General features: G+C 56.4%; 2 protein-coding genes across 10 annotated transcripts; both read left to right on the forward strand.

Annotated features, from left to right (window-relative positions):
- Positions 1-288: 288 nt before the first annotated feature.
- Positions 289-4,924, forward strand: DHRS13 (dehydrogenase/reductase 13). The gene is made up of 5 exons (XM_044744718.2): positions 289-609; positions 700-818; positions 1,840-1,963; positions 2,151-2,462; positions 3,844-4,924. Exons 1-5 carry the CDS (start codon positions 483-485, stop codon positions 4,293-4,295), a joined length of 1,134 nt encoding a protein of 377 aa, XP_044600653.1. The 5' UTR covers positions 289-482; the 3' UTR covers positions 4,296-4,924.
- FLOT2 (flotillin 2) lies at positions 4,900-20,376 on the forward strand. 9 transcript variants are annotated; one of them, XM_044744714.2, is made up of 13 exons: positions 4,978-5,178; positions 8,042-8,166; positions 9,592-9,673; positions 12,684-12,774; positions 15,377-15,467; positions 16,481-16,604; positions 17,039-17,157; positions 17,279-17,392; positions 17,493-17,612; positions 17,702-17,916; positions 18,323-18,506; positions 18,817-18,966; positions 19,080-20,376. In XM_044744714.2, the coding sequence occupies exons 5-13, from the start codon at positions 15,393-15,395 to the stop codon at positions 19,116-19,118; spliced, it is 1,140 nt and encodes a 379-aa protein (XP_044600649.1). In that variant the 5' UTR covers positions 4,978-5,178; positions 8,042-8,166; positions 9,592-9,673; positions 12,684-12,774; positions 15,377-15,392; the 3' UTR covers positions 19,119-20,376. The 9 variants fall into 9 exon arrangements, with proteins under 9 accessions (XP_044600647.1, XP_044600646.1, XP_044600649.1 ...); XM_044744713.2 differs by lacking the exon at positions 12,684-12,774; XM_070482694.1 differs by lacking the exon at positions 8,042-8,166 and having other exon boundaries at positions 4,980-5,178.

A 20,376-nucleotide genomic window follows, 5' to 3' on the forward strand; every position in this document is an offset into this window, starting at 1 on the left:
GTACACACACACACACAGGATCCAGAGGCATGCACATGACCTGAAGAGCGATCCCAGGGCCCATGGGCACATTACACACCAAAAAGTCATTCACATACTCACAGAGTATGTGGGTGCATGTACCTACCTAGGGGGCACTCCCAGGGTGCCTGTGCACACATACATGCATCCAGGAGTTCACGCAGGCAACACACCTAGAGGGCGCTCCGAGGGCCCAAACACACACCTAGAAGGTATTCGCACAGGCATACACCCAGAGGACGCAGACGCGCGCCTAGAGGGCGCTCGCAGGGTCCGCGCGCACACGCACGCACACACACACCCCTGCCCTAACCCCCGCCTCCGCCTCCGCCTGCGCCTCCGCCTTTGGGAGGCCCGCGCTCGCCCAGTGCCCTTCCAGGCCCGTGCGGAGCGGATTGACAGCGGCCGGGGGGCGACCCTGCCGGCACGGGGCCTGGGGGGAGCCTGGAGGCGCGGCCAGCATGGAGGCGCTGCTGCTAGGCGCGGGGTTACTGCTGGGCGCCTACGTGCTCGTCTACTACAACCTGGTGAAGGCCCCGCCGTGCGGCGGCATCGCCAGCCTGCGGGGCCGCACGGCCGTGGTCACCGGTGAGTGCGGGCGGGCGGGCGGCCGGGAGGCCCGGGCGGCGGGGTCGGCGGCCCGGCCGGCTCAGCGCAGCTCCCTCCCGCCGCCCGCAGGCGCCAACAGCGGCATCGGGAAGATGACGGCGCTGGAGCTGGCGCGCCGGGGAGCGCGCGTGGTGCTGGCCTGCCGAAGCCGGGAGCGCGGAGAGGCGGCCGCCTTCGACCTCCGCCAGGTGAGGGAGGGCGGGGCGGGGCCAGCCGGGCGGGCCGGGAGCGCTGGATAGACACACCGGGACACCGAGAGGTGAGCGGGGCGGCTCAGCGGGACCCAGCCCCTGAAAGGAGAGTGCGGCTTGGTTCGTTAGGTGCAGAAGAGGGCGTGCACAGGTGTTCTAGTCACACGGGGAAGGGGAACCAGCCCCAAGCTGGGGAGTGGGCTCCCTGAAGGAAGTAATTGCTGTTCTGAGACGTTTAAAAATCGGTAGAAGTTACACTAATGAAACAGTGGGAAAGGGAACAGCAGAGGGAACAGAATAAGCAAAGGCCCCGGGGCAAGATTGGTCTGATATAAAAAACCGAAAAAGGTTTAATGAGGCTGGAGCTCAGAATATGAGGAAAAGAGGAAAAATGAAGGGGCTGGAGGCTCTGAGCCAGGGCCAGGTTCTGAAGGCCCTTAGAGACTCTATTGAGGAGATCAGATTTTATAGGATGGGCAGTGGAGATCCAGTGAGGGTCCTTAGCAGAGTCTGGACTGTCAGAATAGCCTTTTGGAACGAACCCCTTGGTGGCTGTATGGTGCCTGGACTGGAGGGGGCAAGAGTGGGTTAGAGGAGACCAGTTAAGAAGTCTGTTGTAGATTTTAGGGAAAGCAATAATAGGCAAAGGGTATGATAATGTTAATGATAGCAGGCACCTACACAGTGCTGACTGTGTGCCAGGCACTGTTCTAAGTATTTTACATATATTAACCATTTAATCCTCACCACAACTCTATGAGATAGGCACTATTATTATTATTCCCATTTTACAGTGAGAGAACCAGGCCCAGAGAGATTAAGTATCCTGCCCAAGCTCACACTCTAGAAAGAGGCAAAGTCAAGATTTCGTTCCAGAGTCTACACCCTTATCCACTACATTCTAATGCATAGGGGCAGATCTTAGCAATCGGAGGGGGTGGACTCAGAATTTGGTGCCTGGGGAGAGGGAAGAGGAGAGAGGTACCTGGTGACAAGCCGGGCCCTTGCCGCTTCACAGGAGAGTGGGAACAATGAGGTCATCTTCATGGCCTTGGACTTGGCCAGTCTGGCCTCTGTACGGGCCTTTGCCACCGCCTTCCTGAGCTCTGAGCCACGGCTGGACATCCTCATCCACAATGCCGGTGAGGGGCAGCAGGCCCTGCAGGGGGGCGGTGGGTGGCCAGGGGCAGCTGTCCCCTCCAGCCAGGCCTTGCCGGGGGCCAGTGGACACGTGGGAAGGATGCCCCCTGCCAGCATCTCACAGACGGGGACACTGAGGCCTGTGGGGATCCCTCTGGAGCAGTTGCTCACACCTAGCCCCTGCCCCAGGGATCAGTTCCTGTGGCCGGACTCGAGAGCCCTTTAACCTGCTGCTGCGAGTGAACCACATCGGCCCCTTCCTGCTGACACATCTGCTGCTGCCCCGGCTGAAGGCTTGCGCCCCTAGCCGGGTGGTTGTGGTATCCTCAGCTGCCCACCGGCGAGGGCGTCTGGACTTCACACGCCTGAACCGCCCAGTGGTGGGCTGGCGGCAGGAGCTGCGAGCATATGCTGACAGTAAGCTGGCCAACGTACTGTTTGCCCGGGAGCTCGCCACTCAGCTTGAGGGCACTGGCGTCACCTGCTATGCCGCCCACCCAGGTGAGGCCTGGCTCTTTGGCTGCTATACTTTGCCTTGATTCGCCCTCTCCCATCCTCGCCCCATCCTGTGCTCCCCCAGCCTCTCACTGAGCCGCAGAATTGCAGAGCAGAAAGGAAGCATGGTCCAAGGAGAGACATGGTCCTTGCTGATCTTGGAACCAGGCTCTCCTTTTCTGGGTTCTTCCTCTCACACCACAAGCTTGGATGCTGACTACTGGTCAGGATATGGCAACAAATAAGGCCCAGGTTCTCACCCCAAGGAGCCATTCAAATGACTGAACTGACTCCAATATGATGCTAATGATGCTAGCCAATGATTATTCATTCATTCAAGAAGCATTTACTGAGTACCTACTATGTACCAGGCATTAATCTCCATGCTAGGGATGTAGCAGTGAACAAAATAAAGACCCCATCCTTGTAGTTACATTCTAGTTTAGGGGAGGGGGAGACAGCTAATAAATAAATACAAAGACAGGTTATGATAAAGTGCTATAGGGAAAGATAAAACAGGGTAAGAGAAATCTGAAATGACAGGGGTGCTATTTCATCCATGGCAGTCAAGGAAGACATATCTGCAAAGGTGACATTTGAGCAGAGACCAGAAGGAGATGAGAGAATGAGCCATGTGGCTTTCTGGGGAGAAGAGTATAAAGAACAGAGCAAAGAGCAAGTGCAAAGGCCCTGAGGCAGAAGTGCCTGGTGTGTTTGAGAAAGAACAGGGAGTCTTAGGTGGCTGAAACAGAGTGAGAGGGGACAAGTGGCAAGAGATTACATCATAGAGATGGGCTGGGTCATCTGGGTTCTGGAGGTCCACTATAAGCATCTTGGCTAATAGTTTGCTTGAGACAAGTGATGAAGACCCGTCCCTGCATGTTGAGAACAGGTTACAGGATAACAAGATCCTGCCCTACCCTTTTTACCATATTACATTTTAGGTAGTCATTGCCTAGGCTCATTATTAATTATAATAGTGACGATAATAATTACAACTAACCCTTATCCAGCCTTTATTACACTCCATATCTCTAATGTCCAAACAGTGGCTGGTCAGATGTTAGTAAATGTTTGCTGGTTAATCAAAAGACCAAGGTTTGGGCTAGTAGAAAAGATGGAGAGAGACAGAATTGTTTGAGGCAGGGGACACAGGGTGAGCAAAATCTGGGAGATGGGGATGTCCAAGGAGTTTCGATGGAGAGGAGGAAGCTTGCTGTTGGAAATAAGTGAGGCCACCTTGTAGGGGCCCTGAATGCCTGGTAAATACTACCCTGGTTTCCTGGGAACTGGACTCTGTTCCCCACTCCCTTCTAGCTGTGTTCTCGCTGCTCTTACCCTGGGCCCTCACCCACTCTCCCCCTCCTTCCTTTCTTCCTGTCCACAGGGCCTGTGAACTCGGAGCTGTTCCTACGCCATGTTCCCGGATGGCTGCGCCCACTTTTGCGCCCACTGGCTTGGCTAGTGCTGCGGGCACCGAGAGGGGGTGCCCAGACACCCCTGTACTGCGCTCTACAGGAGGGCATTGAGCCCCTCAGTGGGAGATACTTTGCCAACTGCCGTGTAGAGGAGGTGCCCCCAGCTGCCCGAGACGACCGGGCAGCTCACCGGCTGTGGCAGGCCAGCAAAAGGCTGGCAGGCCTTGGGCCTGGGGAGGATGCCGAGCCCGATGAAGACTCCCAGCCTGAGGACTCACGGGCCCCATCTGCTTTGAGCAACCCCCACCCTGAGGACCCCACAGTTTCTGAACCCTACCCCAGCCCTCAGAGTTCACCAGACTTGTCTAAGGTCACACGCCGAATTCCGGTTAAAGCTGAATCTGAGCGCCAAGGCTCCTAACCCCCGGGCTGGGATGCTTTCTGTGGCACTTGGTGGCCCTTGAAAGCCTTAGCTGTGTGCAAGGCCTTCCCTGGGCATTGAGGGGTTTGCAATTTTTACCCACATGGTTGCTTTCTGGGGCTTTAAGTCATGTCCTGGACAGCTCTTTTCCTGGTGGAAGGAAATATGGGGGGATTGTTTCTTCCTGAGAATCTCCAGATTGAGAGGCGGAGTGTAATGTGCCAGACACTGCTTCTCAGGAATTTGAATTTCATGTTTCCAGGCCCCACCCTTGGTGATGCGGATCAGCTCTGGATGAGGGCCCGGGAATTTGTAATTTGATGCACTGCCAACATGGAGAATTACTGAACCGGTCCCTTTGCAACCTGTAGCCAGATAGTTCAATTACCCCCATTTTGCACAGGCGGGATTAGGCTGCAGAGGTAAGGGACTCACCCAAGGTCTCTCAGCTCGGAAGAGCAGGGACTGACATTGGAACCCAGGCCACCGGACTCCAGGGCCGACTGCTGTAGGTGGGCGCCGGGCGGTGAGGCAGGGCAGCGCGGTCGTCACCAAGGCGCCCCGTGGGAGCAGGGGGAGGCCTTCCCGGGTGCACGGCGGCCCCGGTGCAATAAAGCGTGTTGTCTGCGGGGCCGCGCTCGTTGCCGCCTCTCTCGCCGCGCCGGCCCCGCCCTCTGCCGCTACGCTTCCGGCGGGGCTGCGACCGCCGAGGGGCTGGCCGGGCGGCCGCTGAGGGTGGCGGGATAGGCTGGGCGCGGCCGGGCGCCGGGTGTGGGCCAGCTGCTGCTGTCCAGGCCTCAGCGGTCCCCCAGGGCCCTCAGTCCCGCCGGCGCCATGGGCAATTGCCACACCGTGGGGCCCAACGAGGCGCTGGTGGTTTCAGGTGAGGGGGCTCGTCTTGGGCGGGGGCTGTGCCGGGGCGGGTGGGTGAGGAGGGGGCTGGGGGCGGTGGCCGGGCGGAGAGGGGCCGGCCCGGGGTGGGGACGAGTCTGCCGCGCCTGAGACCCTCCCAGGAGAGACCCCATGCTCCCAGTGCCCGGGCCCGCGCCCTTGAGCGCTCACTGGGGCGCCCCTCCCGCCGCGGTTTCCCCGTGTTTACCGCCCCCTTCTCCGCCTCCTCCCTAAGCAGGATCTGCCCTCTGTGGCCTGGGGGGTCCCGAGCCGACGCCGGGGCATTCCGGGAGGGGGGCACCGGGGGTTCCCGGAACGCAGCGGTTTGGCCAGATTCCGGCGTCCGGGACGGGGGTGGGTCGCGCGGCTCTGAAGGGCGAGTGCCTGCGGGGAGGGGCCCCGGGGCCGGATGCTTCCTCCGGGCGCCGTGAGACCCGTTAACTCCGAGCAGGCTGGGGCTTGCTGGGCTGACTGGCGTTGGGCGCTTGGGAAACGCGGGTGCGGCCTCCGCGAGTGGAGAAAGGCGAGCGGCTGTGCCGCTCCGGTTGCTTAATGCTGCAGGTTCGGGCATTTCCGTGCGCTTAGGCGGGGCTTGGGGACTGCGGTATTGGCGAGGGGAGAGGTATCTGGCCTTAAGGCTGCTTTTTAAATCGTATATTTGGGTATCTTGGAAGGTGGCTGAAGCCTTTGAAGCCGTCAGCTTAGGCAGCCCTGGCTCACAGGTGCTGGGGAGGGGCGGTGTTTCCTGGCAGCGTGGAGGCCGCTGGCTGCAGGAATCCTTCCTGCCTGCCCACTGTCAATGCCGGGTTTTAGCCTGTGTGCAGTTACTACGGCCAGCTACACAAGTGGGGAGAAGGGGGTGGGCTAGGCCAGGGCTTGTAGCTGCCCACACTTGGGGAGGTGTGATAAATCCATTGGGAACTTTTACTCCGGAACATGGCCTCTGGCTCGGTTTGGATCTCAAAATCAATCAATCCACTGGAACAGGAAATCCCCACTCTCCCTGACCCCTTACTCCTGCGGGGGAGGTAAGATACTTCACTTCCCTAAAGACCAGAGACAGTCTCTGGACCTGGAGGGAGACCCCCTGAGAGCGCTGAGGCCAAGCTTGCACCTCCACGAGACCCAGGCCTGTCTCCCAGCCCCGACTCCTGAAGAAGGCTTTCAGAACCCGAATCTGCATGGCACTTTGTTTTCCTTGTGGAGTTTGTTTCTGGAAGTCCAGACTCTGGGCTGAGGAGACAAAAGCTCGCTCCCGTCCCTGTGGAGAGCCTTGAGACTGGGGGATGAGAGGAACACCTAAGATGCCCTGTATTTTCCAGTTGCCAGAAACCTCGTCCTCTGGCAGGGGCCAATGCAGTGCTGGCTTTGAAGCTGTTTTAGGGGTGGGGGTAGGAGGCTGTGGTGAGAATTGAGGGTGCTGGAGTCAAGGAAGAGTGGGAGAGAAGAGCAAGAGATAATACCTAGCATAATAGTACCTTGGGATTTGAGATCATCAAGCTGAGATGCATCTTTGTCTTGCTGGTGGACTCCCAGGAGAGCAGAGCAAACACTGCCAGCCCGCCCCCACCTGGTTACTTGGGCATCTAAGTCCAGAGACATCTCACTCAGCCCCATTTCAGGAAGAGGATACGCCTCAGGGTCATCTTTTCCACCTGAAAACTCTGGAAGTTCTTCTGGTTGTTTAACCTCCCTCCTTCATTCTGTAACATAAAACTTTTTTCTCTGTTTCTGCTTTGGAGAATTTAAAAGGGAAATCCAAATACCATACACCTTTCTCTCTTCTCTACAATAGGCAGAGGTTCTTAACCTGAGGTTTGTGGATAGAATTTAGACGTCTGTGCATTTGGATGGGGGGGGGTACATTTTTATTTTCAGGAACCTTACTGAAATTTCACATTTCCTATGAATGTGAATGTCGGCAACAGTCCATGATAGCGTTAGCAGATATTTTCCTACCGTACTGCAGTTGTTGCAGAACCTTAAAAGTCATTTCTGCTCATCACTATTGAAATTTAGCTAGTTATTAGACCTGCCACTAGATCTTATAATTTACAGTATCACACATTTGGTTTTAATATTTTGACAACTTCCAATAGGATTTATTTCTTATGTATTTTATTTTATGCATTTAAGAACATACCGGCATTGCTGGACTACTAAGGGGGTTTGTGCCTCAAAAAAGAGTAAATCCCCCTTGTAGAGAATGGTGTCTTCTGGAATAGTAGGAAGAAGACGGTGGAAGAGGGGCAGGAAGGAAAGAGTGTTCTTGAGAGGGCAGAGTGAGGCTGTGTCTGGGAAGGGGGCTGAGTAGGGCAGAGGTTATCCTGGGCTGGGTTGTGATTCTTCAGCTTGTTTGAGGACAGGGCAAAGGAAAGCAAGTTGGGTTAGAAAAAGTGAGATAGAATTAGGAGAAACTTCCAGGTCTCAGGACAGTGCGAGCTAGGGAGGTCAAGGAAGGGGCACCTAAGTATCCCTTCTGAGAGTGATGCTCAGGCTCAGTGTGACCAGGAAGCTGGGAGGAAGATACCTTCCAGGGGAAGAGGGTGCTGAGAATGGGGTAGCCTGGCAGTCCCAGCTTCCTGTTGTTGCTAGCCCTGGAACCTGGTCATGTGGCTTGGCCAAGGCCCAGCGTGAACTGCAGCAGCCCACTTCCAAGGTCAAAGAATGAGTTAAAGGTAAAGGATGGACACCCGCCCTGGTTCCCGCCCCCATTCCCCCACACACACACGCACACAACCACTTTCTTCCACAGCACATTGAGAAGCCCCTGGAGCTGACTGGAGGCAGCCATGCCCCAGCTCCCACCAGGCCAGAAGAAGTGGAAAAAGCTGTGATTTTTGCCTCTCTTCCAGTTTCGCTGCATCTCGACATGGTTTGGGTTTCAGATTGACTGCTTGTCCTTAGAGGCTCCTCTACCCCACTCCCCAGCGTAGAGAAGCCTGCAGTGGCTTACCTTGAGCAGCAGCCCTGTGGACAGGTATTTCCACCACAGAGAAGCAGACAGAGACCTAAGACCTCCTCTTCCCACCCCTACTCACACTGCGGGGCAGCTCTTTGCTCCTTGGACCTCTGGCTCAGCTACTTGCCCACTATGCACCGCTACTGTGTCTGGCCTGGGTCACCACAAGAGGCTTCCACCCGGTCTCTTTGACCCTAGTATGTTCCTCTTGTGCAAAGTGGTGTTTCTAAAATGCAGATGTATTATTGTCGCTCCCCAGCTTAAATCCCCAAGTGACCCCCCATCTCACACACACACACACACACCACCTCCCTGGCCTAACAACTAAGACTCTCTGTTCCCTGCTGTGGGTCCTCAGAGACTCTGTAACCCAGCTACTGGAAACTACCCCTGACCCTTAATCTTGGGAGGAACACACCCTGAGGCTTTCCTGAAGACCCAAGTTTGTGAACACAGAAGTGATGACATCCACTCGCTGTTTCCCAAATCACGTTTCCTTTGAATCGTTTCCTGTATCTTTGCACTGCAAGTGAACTGCCCCTCCAGCTTTTGCCAGAGTTTTCTTGAACTTGATGAGTAATTTTGGCATTAGCAGGAAAGTTCATGACAAGAATTTCAGGAACTGATTTTTCTCCTTTCTATATAGAGAACATGCCAGACGTGGCTACGGCATAAACCTGGGTCATGGCCAGATTCAACTTTCTGTTTAGCTGATACGCAGTTTCCAGGAACCACTTCCTTTTCAGATCCTTTCCCTTTCTCTTCACTTCTCCCATTGGTACCATGAGCTGGCCTTTGTTTTGAGGCCCTTCCTTTCCCATCTGCTCCCATAAGAGGAACAAAGTCACTCCAAAAGATGTGGGAATAACCAGCCTCACTGAGATGTGTCTGCTGGGCATGAGCAAGGCTCCTTCCTAGGCTCAGAGATGCCCTCCCTCCCATCAGCCTTCCAGTGTTGGCAACCCCCTGCATTCCCTCCCTCTGTCTGTGCCTGCCCCGATAGCAGGTGAATCGCATGGCATTACAATCCTCTCAGGAAAAGGTGCCTCATCCTAGTGTCATCTCCTTCAAGATAGGAATTGTATCTTCCTCCCTGTTTCCGTAGCACAGAAAAGTACTCTTTGTTGAATGAATGGTTGAATGAAAGATGGAAGCTTTTCCTGCTCACTCCTGCCCACTGACCTCTTCTCTTCTCTGAAAGCACTTGCATTCTGAACCACTCATTGGATATGCCCTTTTTATGCAAATTGCCTGTCTACTAAACTAGATTCCAAGGCCCTTAAGGGCATGTCTCCCATTTATATGCACCCTCAGCACCTGGCACCTGACAGTGGGAGTCATCAAGTGTCAGAGCCCGTAAAGGCCCAAGAGTGCTTTTGGAGGGATGGGGGGTAGACACACCCAAGAACTGACTCACCAGCAGTGGTTTGCTTTGCTCTCCAGGGGGCTGTTGTGGTTCCGACTATAAACAGTACGTGTTTGGTGGCTGGGCCTGGGCGTGGTGGTGTATCTCCGACACTCAGAGGTAAGGGCCTGGGGCCTCCGGAACCGGGTGGGCAAGGGAGAAAAGGGTTTCCAGTCTTCCCCCCTTCACCCCACAGGTCAGCTAGGGCATCTACCATTTGCCACATTCCATTCTAGGGGGCAGGGGCCTCCTAAGAAGCAGGGAACATGGGTTGCACAGGGATGGAAGAGGTCTGCTGTGGGCACCTCCTCCTCAGGGGTGTGCTTTTTTCCATTGGAGGCATCACTTCTGTCCTGGAGAATTCAGGGTCATGCCCAGGCAGAATCCCAATTCCCTGATTCTAGCTCAAAGTTATATTTATGAAGCCTCAGTTATATGCCCTGTTTGGAGTGGGTGCAGGGAGGAAAGAAAGGCTGAAGAGACCCCTTACACACACCCTTACCTGTGCAGGCCCTGGGACAATTCAGGCAGGGGCTAAATGGCAGAGAATGGATGTACAGGCTGAAGTGGCTCTGTGACAGTGGCGGGTTAGAGACAATGGGTAGAAATCTAAGGCGTTGGGGCTGGCGCCGGGCAAGACAGATCTCGACCTCCTAAATCAGTCTGGAAAGACTTACTAGAAGTAGGGAGATTTCAGCTCCCCAGAGCCCCTGGCAGGGCTGGACTTGGCCTGGGCCTTTCCTGCCACCCTCACTGGCCCCCCAGGAGGAGATGAGGCAAGCCAGCTACCTTTCACCATCACCCCTTCCGGATTTTGGGACATGGGGGTGGGGCCCAGATCCTTCCAGGCTAGGACCCAGGCAACAAGGGCAGCAGAGCAGGATGGGCGGGGGTGGCGGGGGGGTCATCCCGAAGGGAGAGTCATGGAGATTCCACTGGAAATCCCCCTCCACCTAAGCCCCACGAGAAAGAAGCCCCATGGCTGCACTGAGCTGCCAATGCTTGAGGCTTCAGGAGGTCTGAGGGTGTCAACTAGAGTCAGGGGCATGGGAAGCATGTCACAAGTTTTTAACTTCACTGATTTCCCAGTAACCCTCTCCACTCTCCCGTCTCTCCCCTCACTTTGCCCTGCCTGAGCTGAGGGACCCTGGAGGACTCTTCTAGCCTAAGGCCAAAAGTGTCAGAGAGTAATCAATCCTGGTCACAACTTCCTCTCGGGAGGATTCTAGGCACTCCTGAGTGGGCCAGTTGGCCTGTGAAAAGTCCTGGGGTGCCCTTTCCAGAGACACTGCCACCCCACCCCACCCCACCTCACATGCCACGCAGTCCTGGGACCAGAGTCCTTCCTGTCCCAACACTTCGCCCTACAGCTGACCCCAGAGAGTTTCTGACTTGCCCAGAGAACTGTCCTGGGCCCCCACTGCTGAGGCAACACCCCTGCAGCCCTTTCTCCACATCTTGGTCCCCTGCTCCCTCTTCTTGCTCCAGGGAGCAGAGCCCCAGGGCCGGAGGACTAAGCTTCCCTGACAGCAGGTTTGGAAGTGAGGGGTGGAGGGCCTTGCACCTCGTCCTAGGAAACTGATCTCACACACCCAGTCTCAGCATCCTGCTCTGGTTCCACTTGCTGTGCAGTCTGAGCCTGCAGCCCCTCCCCTTTTGGGCCCTGTTCTGGGGGCAGCCCCTTCCCCAACCCCTAGTCTGCTTGGGGGACATCTCCACAAGAGTGGGCCTTTATTTCCCTAGGCCAGCAGGAGCCTCTTAGGTCAGTGTAGAGTTTCTAACCCAGCCTGGATCCTCAGCCTCCCTTTCAGATTACTTTCTGCAGCCATCCTTCATGTCACCTGCCCTTGGTGTCAGCCATTCTTCTCCAGACTCAGTGAAGCCCCTCCTGCTGCACTTTGCTGCCATGTCCTGTACTATCCTGAGGCCCTGGTGTGCACTGCTCTCTCCCCCTTACCTGAGCGATTCCTCCACTTCTGGCATCTGAGCTGCAGCCTCCTGTCTTCCCTCCTTCCTTCCCTCCTTCCTTCCCTCCCTTTCCCCTGTCTCTCTCTCTCCTCCTTCCCCAGAAGAGAGCTTGGTGGTTTCCTGTCTGAGCTGGATTGAGAGTCCTCTCAGGCCCAAGGGTGCTAGTGTTAGGTGCTTGAATGAAGGCATTCTGTGCACACCTGCTGGCACTGTGAGAGCTGAGGTGGGGGCTCCACATTGCCTACTGCTCACATCCCCGCAGTCCATCTGCTTCTGCTCCTTTAGCCTCAGCCTCTGTCCTCCTTCCTCTGGTTTAAGGAAACCTTCCACAATGTCCACAGCCTGGCCTCTGCCTGGACCACCACCCTACACACACTCACGCGCACACGCTGCCCTAGGGAGGCCTAGCTAGTAGCTTGTAGCTTCAAGTAGTTTGTTTTTGCCATGACTCTCTTCTCTGCCTGTGCCCAACTTGGGAAATTCCTAACGGAATTACTCCATCATCTCCCAGTCGTCCCTGTGAATATTCTAGCAGGGGCACACTTTCTCCCCAGCCTTCCTTCACACACACACACCCCCAAACAGAAAATTCAAAGTTTTCTTTGGGCTTTTCTGGCCCTAACTTGCCTTCTTAGTGATATGTAGCACAAACCTTGAGGGTTTGTGCCTAGAGCAGGATTTGGCATTTGCTGTAGCTCATTAATCCCCGGAGTGGCCTCCCCCTCCCAATTTCTGGAAACACAGGTTTGCCTGTGTTTGGAGGATGGAGTTGAAGCTAAGTCTCCCAGGTTGTGCCAGGAATCTCCTGGGCAAGTGAGGTGGTGGGCAACCTGAATGCCCTGTGCACAGGCCTCCCAACCTCAGGTCCTGGGCCCAGGGCATCAGCAGGCTTTCCACCCAGCCCAGCAGCTCCTCCTTGGAAGGGTATGGGGGCCAAAGAAGAGACCCAGAGGCCTCAGGCCAGCAAGGGTGTGTGTCTGTCCACTTACAGCCCTAGGCTGAGCTGGCAGTGGGGAGCTGAAGTATCGAGAACAACCCGCCCTACCCCCAGGCATCAGGCATCAGGCATCAGTGCTTGTCTGGTAACCACTGTGTGTGTTTGCTGTGTCCCCTCCTACCCTTTCCTGTCCCTACCTCTCCCTACCCCCTGGCTGCTCCTCAGACTGTCTCTGGAGGTTATGACCATCCTGTGTCGCTGTGAGAATATTGAGACGTCGGAGGGGGTCCCGCTATTCGTAACAGGGGTTGCACAGGTAATAACCCACCTGCTTCCTCCTCTGTGTCTAACCTTCTCTCTTCCTGCCCCACAGGGCCTGGCAGGCAGAAGCCAGGTGGACTCCCCTCCTAAGGGTGTGCCTCCATCCCCTCTGCTCCCACTTCTGCTGCTCTGGGTGCCAGGATGGATCCCTATAGATCCCCAGCTCCCACGCCCACTGGGGCTGCTAGTGGGGAAAGAGCAAGGGATTATGGAAACTCTGCCCCTTGGAGCCTGCCCCGTGCAGCGGTTAAGTGCACACGTTCTACTTCAGTGGCCCGGGGTTCGCCAGTTCGGATCCCGGGTGCGGACATGGCACCACTTGGCAAGCCATGCTGTGGTAGGCATCCCACATATAAAGTAGACGATGGGCATGGATGTTAGCTCAGGGCCAGTCTTCCTCAGCAAAAAGAGAAGGATTGGCAGCAGTTAGCTCAGGGCTAATCATCCTCAAAAATAAAAAAATTTAAAAAAGGAAACTCTGCCCAAGTCTGCCAGTGAGTGTCCTTGGATGCCAAGTCTAAATTGGGAGTAAGTTGAGGCAGGAGACATAGGCTCTTATGTGACAGAGCTGGGCTGTCCAGGTAGGGAGGGTTCAGTCCTAACTACTCCTGCTGAAGTCCTAGTCCTCCGGGCACCACAGAGCCCCATCTCCAGGCAGACACCCCAGCTTCCAGCCCTAGCCCTCCTCCCTGTAAGGTCCAAAGATGGGTTCCATGGGGAGTTCTGTTCCCCCAGCCCCTTCGCCCCCTCCAGTCTCCTTGACAGGCCTGAGCAAAAAGAGCCTTGGCCATTCCCTGCCCCTAATTCTGTTGAGAGGCGTTTGAGCAAATCTCTTGTTGCTAGGCTTCAGTTTCCCCATTTGTAAAATGGGGAGAATCATGCTCTCTCTGTGCCTTGTTAGGATATTAGAAAGGCAAGTAAAATGCTATGAGGGCACAGTGGAATTTTTGGAAAAGAAGTGCTAGAGAATCCCAGGCTTTTTTATGAATACGATCTCACTTCAGAAAGCAACTGACCTGGTGTCTCACTCTTTGTTGCCGTGCAGCTGGAGCTGATGAAACCCATTCCTGAGCCAGGGCGTTCAGTAACTCCAAGAGCTTTTCTTGTAACGTGCAGGTTCCCATCTTCATTGCTTCATTCACCAGCTCTGTATTGTGCACCTTCCCAGTTCCAGGCACTGTGGATACAGCAGTGAACATCAGGAAACCCATGTCCCCTCAGAGCCTACGTGTTGGTGGGTCCCCAGGCTGAAAGACACCTAAACCTCTTCTTACTCATCCCCTTCACAGTGCATGAAACTGCCCTTCAGCCTTCTCAGGCGAAAACCCTGCCCCACCACACCCTTCCTCACCCATCCTGCTATCTCTAATCGGGAAGGGGACCATCCCCATCTCACCTGCCCCTGGTAGCCATGGGAGGGCAGGCTTCAGTACAGAGGCCTGAGAAGAAGCTCGGGCACCTTGTGTGGGATGGGTAGGGTCCTGGCCTCCCTTGACACCCCGTCTAAAGCAGCCCTGTCCCCCTCCAAACTAACTACTCTTCTTTACCTTTTTTTTTTTTTTTTCCCTTCTTCTCCCCAAAGTCCCCCGGTACATAGTTGTATATTTTTAGTTGTGGATCCTTCTGGTTGTGGCATGTAGGACACTGCCTCAGCGTGGCTTGAGGAGCGGTGCTATGTCCCCACCCAGGATCCAAACCGGCAAAACCCTGGGCCACTGAAGTGGAGCACACGAACTTAACCACTCAGCCACGGAGCCGGCCCCCCACTACTCTTCTTGAAACAACTGTAAATGCCCATGTCCCTTTTAAGCTGGGCGACGTGGACGCTTGAGGACTCAGATTTGTCTGGTGGAAGAGGTCTTTCTAGGGTTAGTGCTCCTTGGCCAGGAAGCTCTAATGTGACTCTAGCCCTCATTCCCTGCTTAACCCACCTGGCCCCAACCCCAGAGGATAGGCTTCAAGTCATAGCCTGTTACCAGGTAGAGGGACCAGGCAGGGCTTCCCTGGCAAAAGCAGATGCAGGATCATTTCCATCTTGGCCCAGCAGTGGGTATACTCCCAGCATGCCAGGCTTTCAGGCAGAGCTTTCTAGGCAACCTCTTGGGGCATCCTGGGATGCTGAGCAGACCTGGGGAACAGATGAGGGCTGTGGAGGATGTGCAGATGGCACCCATGGACGACCTACACAGCACAGCCTGGATACCAGCACTTTTGCTGTCCCAGGACACACACACACATATCCCTGAACTCTCCCCACTCCGCACCAGCCCAGACCACCCTCAACCACTTCTCTACTTCTTTTCCACTCTTCAAGCCAGGCTGCTTTGAGCAGAGGACATGTGTGCACATGGGCACACACTTACACTCCTTCCCCTGGAGCAACCTGCACCCCACCCTGCCTCCCACCCCCGCCTTGCCTTCTCACCATCTCCTTCTCACATATTCCCAACTACGACCCCCTGGAGAGTCCTCGCTGCCCTCCTCCGAAACAGGACCCCTGGCCCGTCCCAGCAGGAGTAGTGAGGTATTGGACTCTTCGCCCACGCCCCAGGCCCTGGGCCCCCAGACCCATGCCCCTGTTTTGCATTTCTTGGCAGGATTTCCCTAGAGATTATGACGTTACAGCCCCGCTGCGAGGACGTAGAGACGGCCGAGGGGGTAGCTTTAACTGTGACGGGTGTCGCCCAGGTATAGTAACTCAGCAGCCCTGCGCATGTCCGTTGAGCTGCCTCGTGCCCGTGCTGGGGTTTGGGGGGAGGAGGAGAGGACGGCAGCCAGGGGCAGTCTCTCTCCAGTGTCCCTGCCCTCATCCCCCCTTCTCAGAGAGGTTCGTCACCACTGGAACGTGCTTAGTCGGCCCCTTGGCCACCCAGCAGGACTAACAGACATCCCTTTTCTCCTCAGCAGGCCCACGAGGGACAGAACCAGTGCTGAGGGCTGCTGTCTCACTAACCCCACCCCATTCTTTGCAGGTGTCGGAAATGCCACCCCAGAATCCAGGCCTTCCCTGTTCCCTGGGTAGGGGCTGAAGGGGTAGGGACCAGAAGACAAGGCCGCGTGAGGCAGAGGAGCTCTGAGCTGCATTATATTCTCAGCTCGGTGCCTGGGTGAGGGGCTTCCTGCTCTAGTCCACCTCTCAACTTCACAGGGCAGCGAGATTCAACTGTATTATAGGCCTCTGGTGAGGGGGTGTTGGCTTAGTACCTCAGGAAGGAAAGGCAGGAGGATGCCCACCCTCGGTGGGAGCCCCCTGGACCTGTCTCCTGCCCTGTCCAGGCTCTTTCCTAGTCTGTCTATGTCCCTCTTGTTCATTCTTCTTTTTGCACTCACTGCCTCTGAGCCTGCAGGTCTCCCACCTGTGAGGAGCCTGTAAGAGAGGAATTGGTTAATGAGGGAACAGTGAGTGGGCTGGAGGGGTGGAGGGACAAGCCCCAAATGCCCAGGAGAGAGGCCATACCAGGCCCTGGGGCTGCCAGTGGAGATGAAATTTCTCAGTCTAAGAATTCCTTGTGTGTTCTCCCCACTAGAGGCCTCAGGCAGACTCACCGCCCCCCCCCCCCCGCCGACACCCCGCTGCCCCCTAGGCCTCCAGGTCTGAAAAGGGAGGGGAGGGGCCAGCCACCATCCTCCACACCTCTGGGTCTGGGGCCTCCGTCTGCCTCCCGCCGGCCTGGCTCAGGCACCTCTGTGACCTCCGGCAGGTGAAGATCATGACAGAGAAGGAGCTCTTGGCCGTGGCCTGCGAGCAGTTCCTGGGCAAGAACGTGCAGGACATCAAGAATGTCGTGCTGCAGACCCTGGAGGGGCACCTGCGCTCCATCCTTGGTGAGGCCCTGCCCACACCAGGGACCCCTCTGCTGTCTTCCAGGAGCCTCACAGTGCCCCCAGGCCAGGGCCATGGAATGGGGTGGGGCAGAGCAGGGGGTCTGTCAGTCCCACTGAGGTTTCTAGCTGAAAAGCTGAAACATTTTCCCTCAAGTATTTTCTTCGAAAACTTCAGGTGACTTGAGTGAAAGGGAGGGCGTTGAGATGGGCTGAGGGGCTGCCAGTCTGGGCAGGCACCTGGTGCTGCTGAGGACACTTTTCCTCACCCAGCCTGGACCCTGCAGGAGGAGGCTCAGTGTTATACACTGTTAAGGAGAAGACCCAGCTCAGACTGCCCAACCCCTGCATACCCTCAGGCCTCTACTTGCACACCTCTTCCCTTTCCCAGCTGGTTGCGCCCCTAGGGAGCCAGCCCATGATTCCTCTGCCCCCAGGGACCCTGACTGTGGAGCAGATTTATCAAGACCGGGACCAGTTTGCCAAGCTGGTGCGGGAGGTGGCAGCCCCTGACGTCGGCCGCATGGGCATCGAGATCCTCAGCTTCACCATCAAGGTACAGTGTGATGGGAGGGCTGTAGCCAACCTGCCGTGTCCATCTGGGAGCAGGGGGCTTGGCAGGAGGGGCACTTTTGTGCCTATGACTTCCCAGCGATGACTCCCCCTTCCTTCCCCAGGACGTGTATGACAAAGTAGACTATCTGAGCTCCCTGGGCAAGACACAGACTGCCGTGGTACAAAGAGATGCCGACATCGGAGTGGCCGAGGCCGAGCGGGATGCAGGCATCCGGGTACGTGGGCTTTCTTTCCTGCCCCCAGGGACAGGGAGCTAGGGGTGCTGGGACCATGGTTGCTTAGGGTACCCCCAGCACCTGCCCCTCCTGCTCCCAGGAAGCCGAGTGCAAGAAAGAGATGCTGGACGTGAAGTTTATGGCAGACACTAAGATTGCCGACTCCAAACGAGCCTTTGAGCTGCAAAAGTCAGCCTTCAGTGAGGAGGTCAACATCAAGGTGAGAAGCTGTAGGGTATCCTGGGTTGGGGCTCAGGGCTCAAAACTTGGTGGCCAGCCTCTGACATGCTGACCACACTCCTACCGCAGACAGCTGAGGCCCAGCTGGCCTATGAGCTACAAGGGGCCCGTGAGCAACAGAAGATCCGGCAGGAAGAAATTGAGATTGAGATTGTGCAGCGCAAGAAGCAGATTGCAGTGGAGGCGCAGGAGATCCTGCGTGTAGACAAGGAGCTCATTGCCACAGTGCGCCGCCCCGCCGAGGCCGAGGCCCACCGCATACAGCAGATCGCTGAGGGTGAAAAGTGAGTGCCACCGGGTGCCAGAGCTGGGGGACTAGTCAAGCTCCTCTGCCGCCATGCACTCCCTCCACTCTCCTGACCGCAGTTTGCAAGCCACTTCTCCTCCGTACCTGCTTATTCCTGCCTCCTTCATGGGATTGTTGTCAGGAAGACTGAATTAGATAAAGGAGGTTCGAGGGCTTAGTATGATAATTGGCACAAACGGCAACCTGGTTAGTCCCCTCATTTGGACCTGGGAGCCAGTGGCCTGTCCCTGACCAGAGCCAGAAGGCCAGGGCACCCCCATTCATGGGTCCCCCACCCCTGACACCTGCCAGAGCAGAGGGCTTGAGGGTTTGCTGGCCCCCAGGCAAGGCTTAAGGGGCCCTTGGCACTTCCCACTGATCCTGTCTGGCCTGGAATCCCCCAGGGTGAAGCAGGTCCTCTTGGCACAGGCAGAGGCTGAGAAGATCCGCAAAATCGGGGAGGCAGAGGCAGCAGTCATCGAGGCAATGGGCAAGGCAGAGGCCGAGCGGATGAAACTCAAGGCTGAGGCCTACCAGAAATATGGGGACGCAGCCAAGATGGCCTTGGTGCTGGAGACCCTGCCCGAGGTGAGGCTCCCATCCCAGGCTGGGGCTTGCTGGGCAAGTGCTGAAACTTCTCTGGGCCTTGTCAGTAGCACAGCAATAGGCTGACTAGAAGGTTTAGATAGGGGCATACTCAATGGAGGGGCAGGAACCCTACAATAGGCATAGGTTCATCCCTGGCCCACTGGGCCTCTCTGACCTTGGCTTGCAAATAAGAGCCACCCAGGTTGCTTTGGGGTTTGGGTGAGGTGGAGAAGGGAGGGAGAGATGCTGGACAGGGCAAGTGGACAGAGTCAGGGCGCCAGCCAAGCTCTCTTCCCACTCCGCCTCCTAGATTGCTGCCAAAATTGCTGCCCCACTCACCAAAGTCGATGAGATTGTGATCCTCAGTGGGGACAACAGCAAGGTGACATCAGAAGTGAACCGACTGCTGGCCGAGCTGCCTGCCTCTGTGCATGCCCTCACAGGCGTGGACCTGACTCAGGTGTGTGCCTAGCTAGCTGTGCTGGGGTTGCCTGGGCAGCCCATTGAACGGGCCCAGGTGGAACAGTTGTGGACCCTGGAACCAGGGCCTCATGGCATCTCCCATCTTTGCAGATACCCCTGATCAAGAAGGCCACCAGTGCACAGGTGTGAGGCTCCTGAGGGCCCACACCCTTCAGCAGCTGCCCACCTCTCCCTTCAGCACTCGTTTTAATACCACAGCGACAACAGGAGCGTTACTGACTCTGGTGCCTTATTTTGTAGGGACCAGAAGTGCTGCGTGTGCAGGCCTTCTCTGGCTGTCTTCCCTTCTCTCCTGTCTCTGTCTCCTTCCTCTTCTCCTCTTCCCAACACCCTCACTTTCACTGCCATATTTATCTGGTTTATCTCTTCCACCTTCATCTCCCTGTTTGTCTCTTCATTTATCTGTTTTCTTCCCTCTCTCCTCCCGCCCTCTACACACATCATGTAGTTTAAGCTAAAGATGTTTATTATAATCACTGTCTGTCTCTGGGAGGTGGCCCTGCTGCTCCTCCGAATCCTGGTGCCTTGAAGTTCTCTGTGTATCTGTCCATCCTCCCTGTGGCCCTGGCCAGAGTTCAGCATGGGTGCAGGGGGTCTGGGTAGGATGGCCAACCTCCCCTGTCCTGGCCTGGTCTTCCCAGTCCTCCACCCTGCCCCAGGAAGCCCCCAGCCTCACCCACTCTGGCCCTCTAGGCCTAGGTAGCCATGGCCTGCAGGCCCAGGGCCATTGCTCTTCACTTCACCCCTCTCCGGCCCCAGGCCTGCTTTCATCCCTTCCCTCTCTGTCCCCTACCCCAGGGGCACAGAGGCAAGGCCTCCTGTCTATAACAGCTCCCTCGGTTTACTACTGCCTTAGGAGGCCCCTGTTTGTGCTCAGGGAAGTCCCTTTCATGGACACGTCCCTACTGGGTGGAGTGGGGCTTGGTCCCAACTTTCCTAAGCCTTTGCGGGATCAGGGTCTAGCCCTGTTGGGGACTAGAAAGTGTGTAGACCCTCTTCCTGCTAGGGCTGCGCTGTCCTGGGTATCAGGCCCAGGCCCTTCCAGTGGGCAAGACTGTGCCAACCCTGTACAGAACCAAGTGCTGTTGACTGGCCAGACTCCATACCCCTTGTGCCATCCTTCTTGGCCAGAGTGATAGAGTTCCAGCCATGGGGAAGCAGCCCAGTCCTCTGTCTCCTTGCCCTAATGGAGGCAGAAGAGCCCAGGACCCAAGCATCCTGGCCAGGGTGCTGTGGGTATTCTACGGTCCAAGTCCCCTACCCCTGGCCCTGCCCCAGCCTGTGTAGCTCTTCCTGCATGTGGATGCTGCGTGTCTGGTATGGGACTTGGATGCTGCCCTGCCCCGTTACCTGTCCCTTCTGGTAAAATAAAGATCTGTTATGCCCA

The sequence above is a fragment of the Equus asinus genome, chromosome 13 (genome assembly GCF_041296235.1).
Source record: "Equus asinus isolate D_3611 breed Donkey chromosome 13, EquAss-T2T_v2, whole genome shotgun sequence".
Classification (NCBI taxonomy): Eukaryota; Metazoa; Chordata; class Mammalia; order Perissodactyla; family Equidae; genus Equus; species Equus asinus.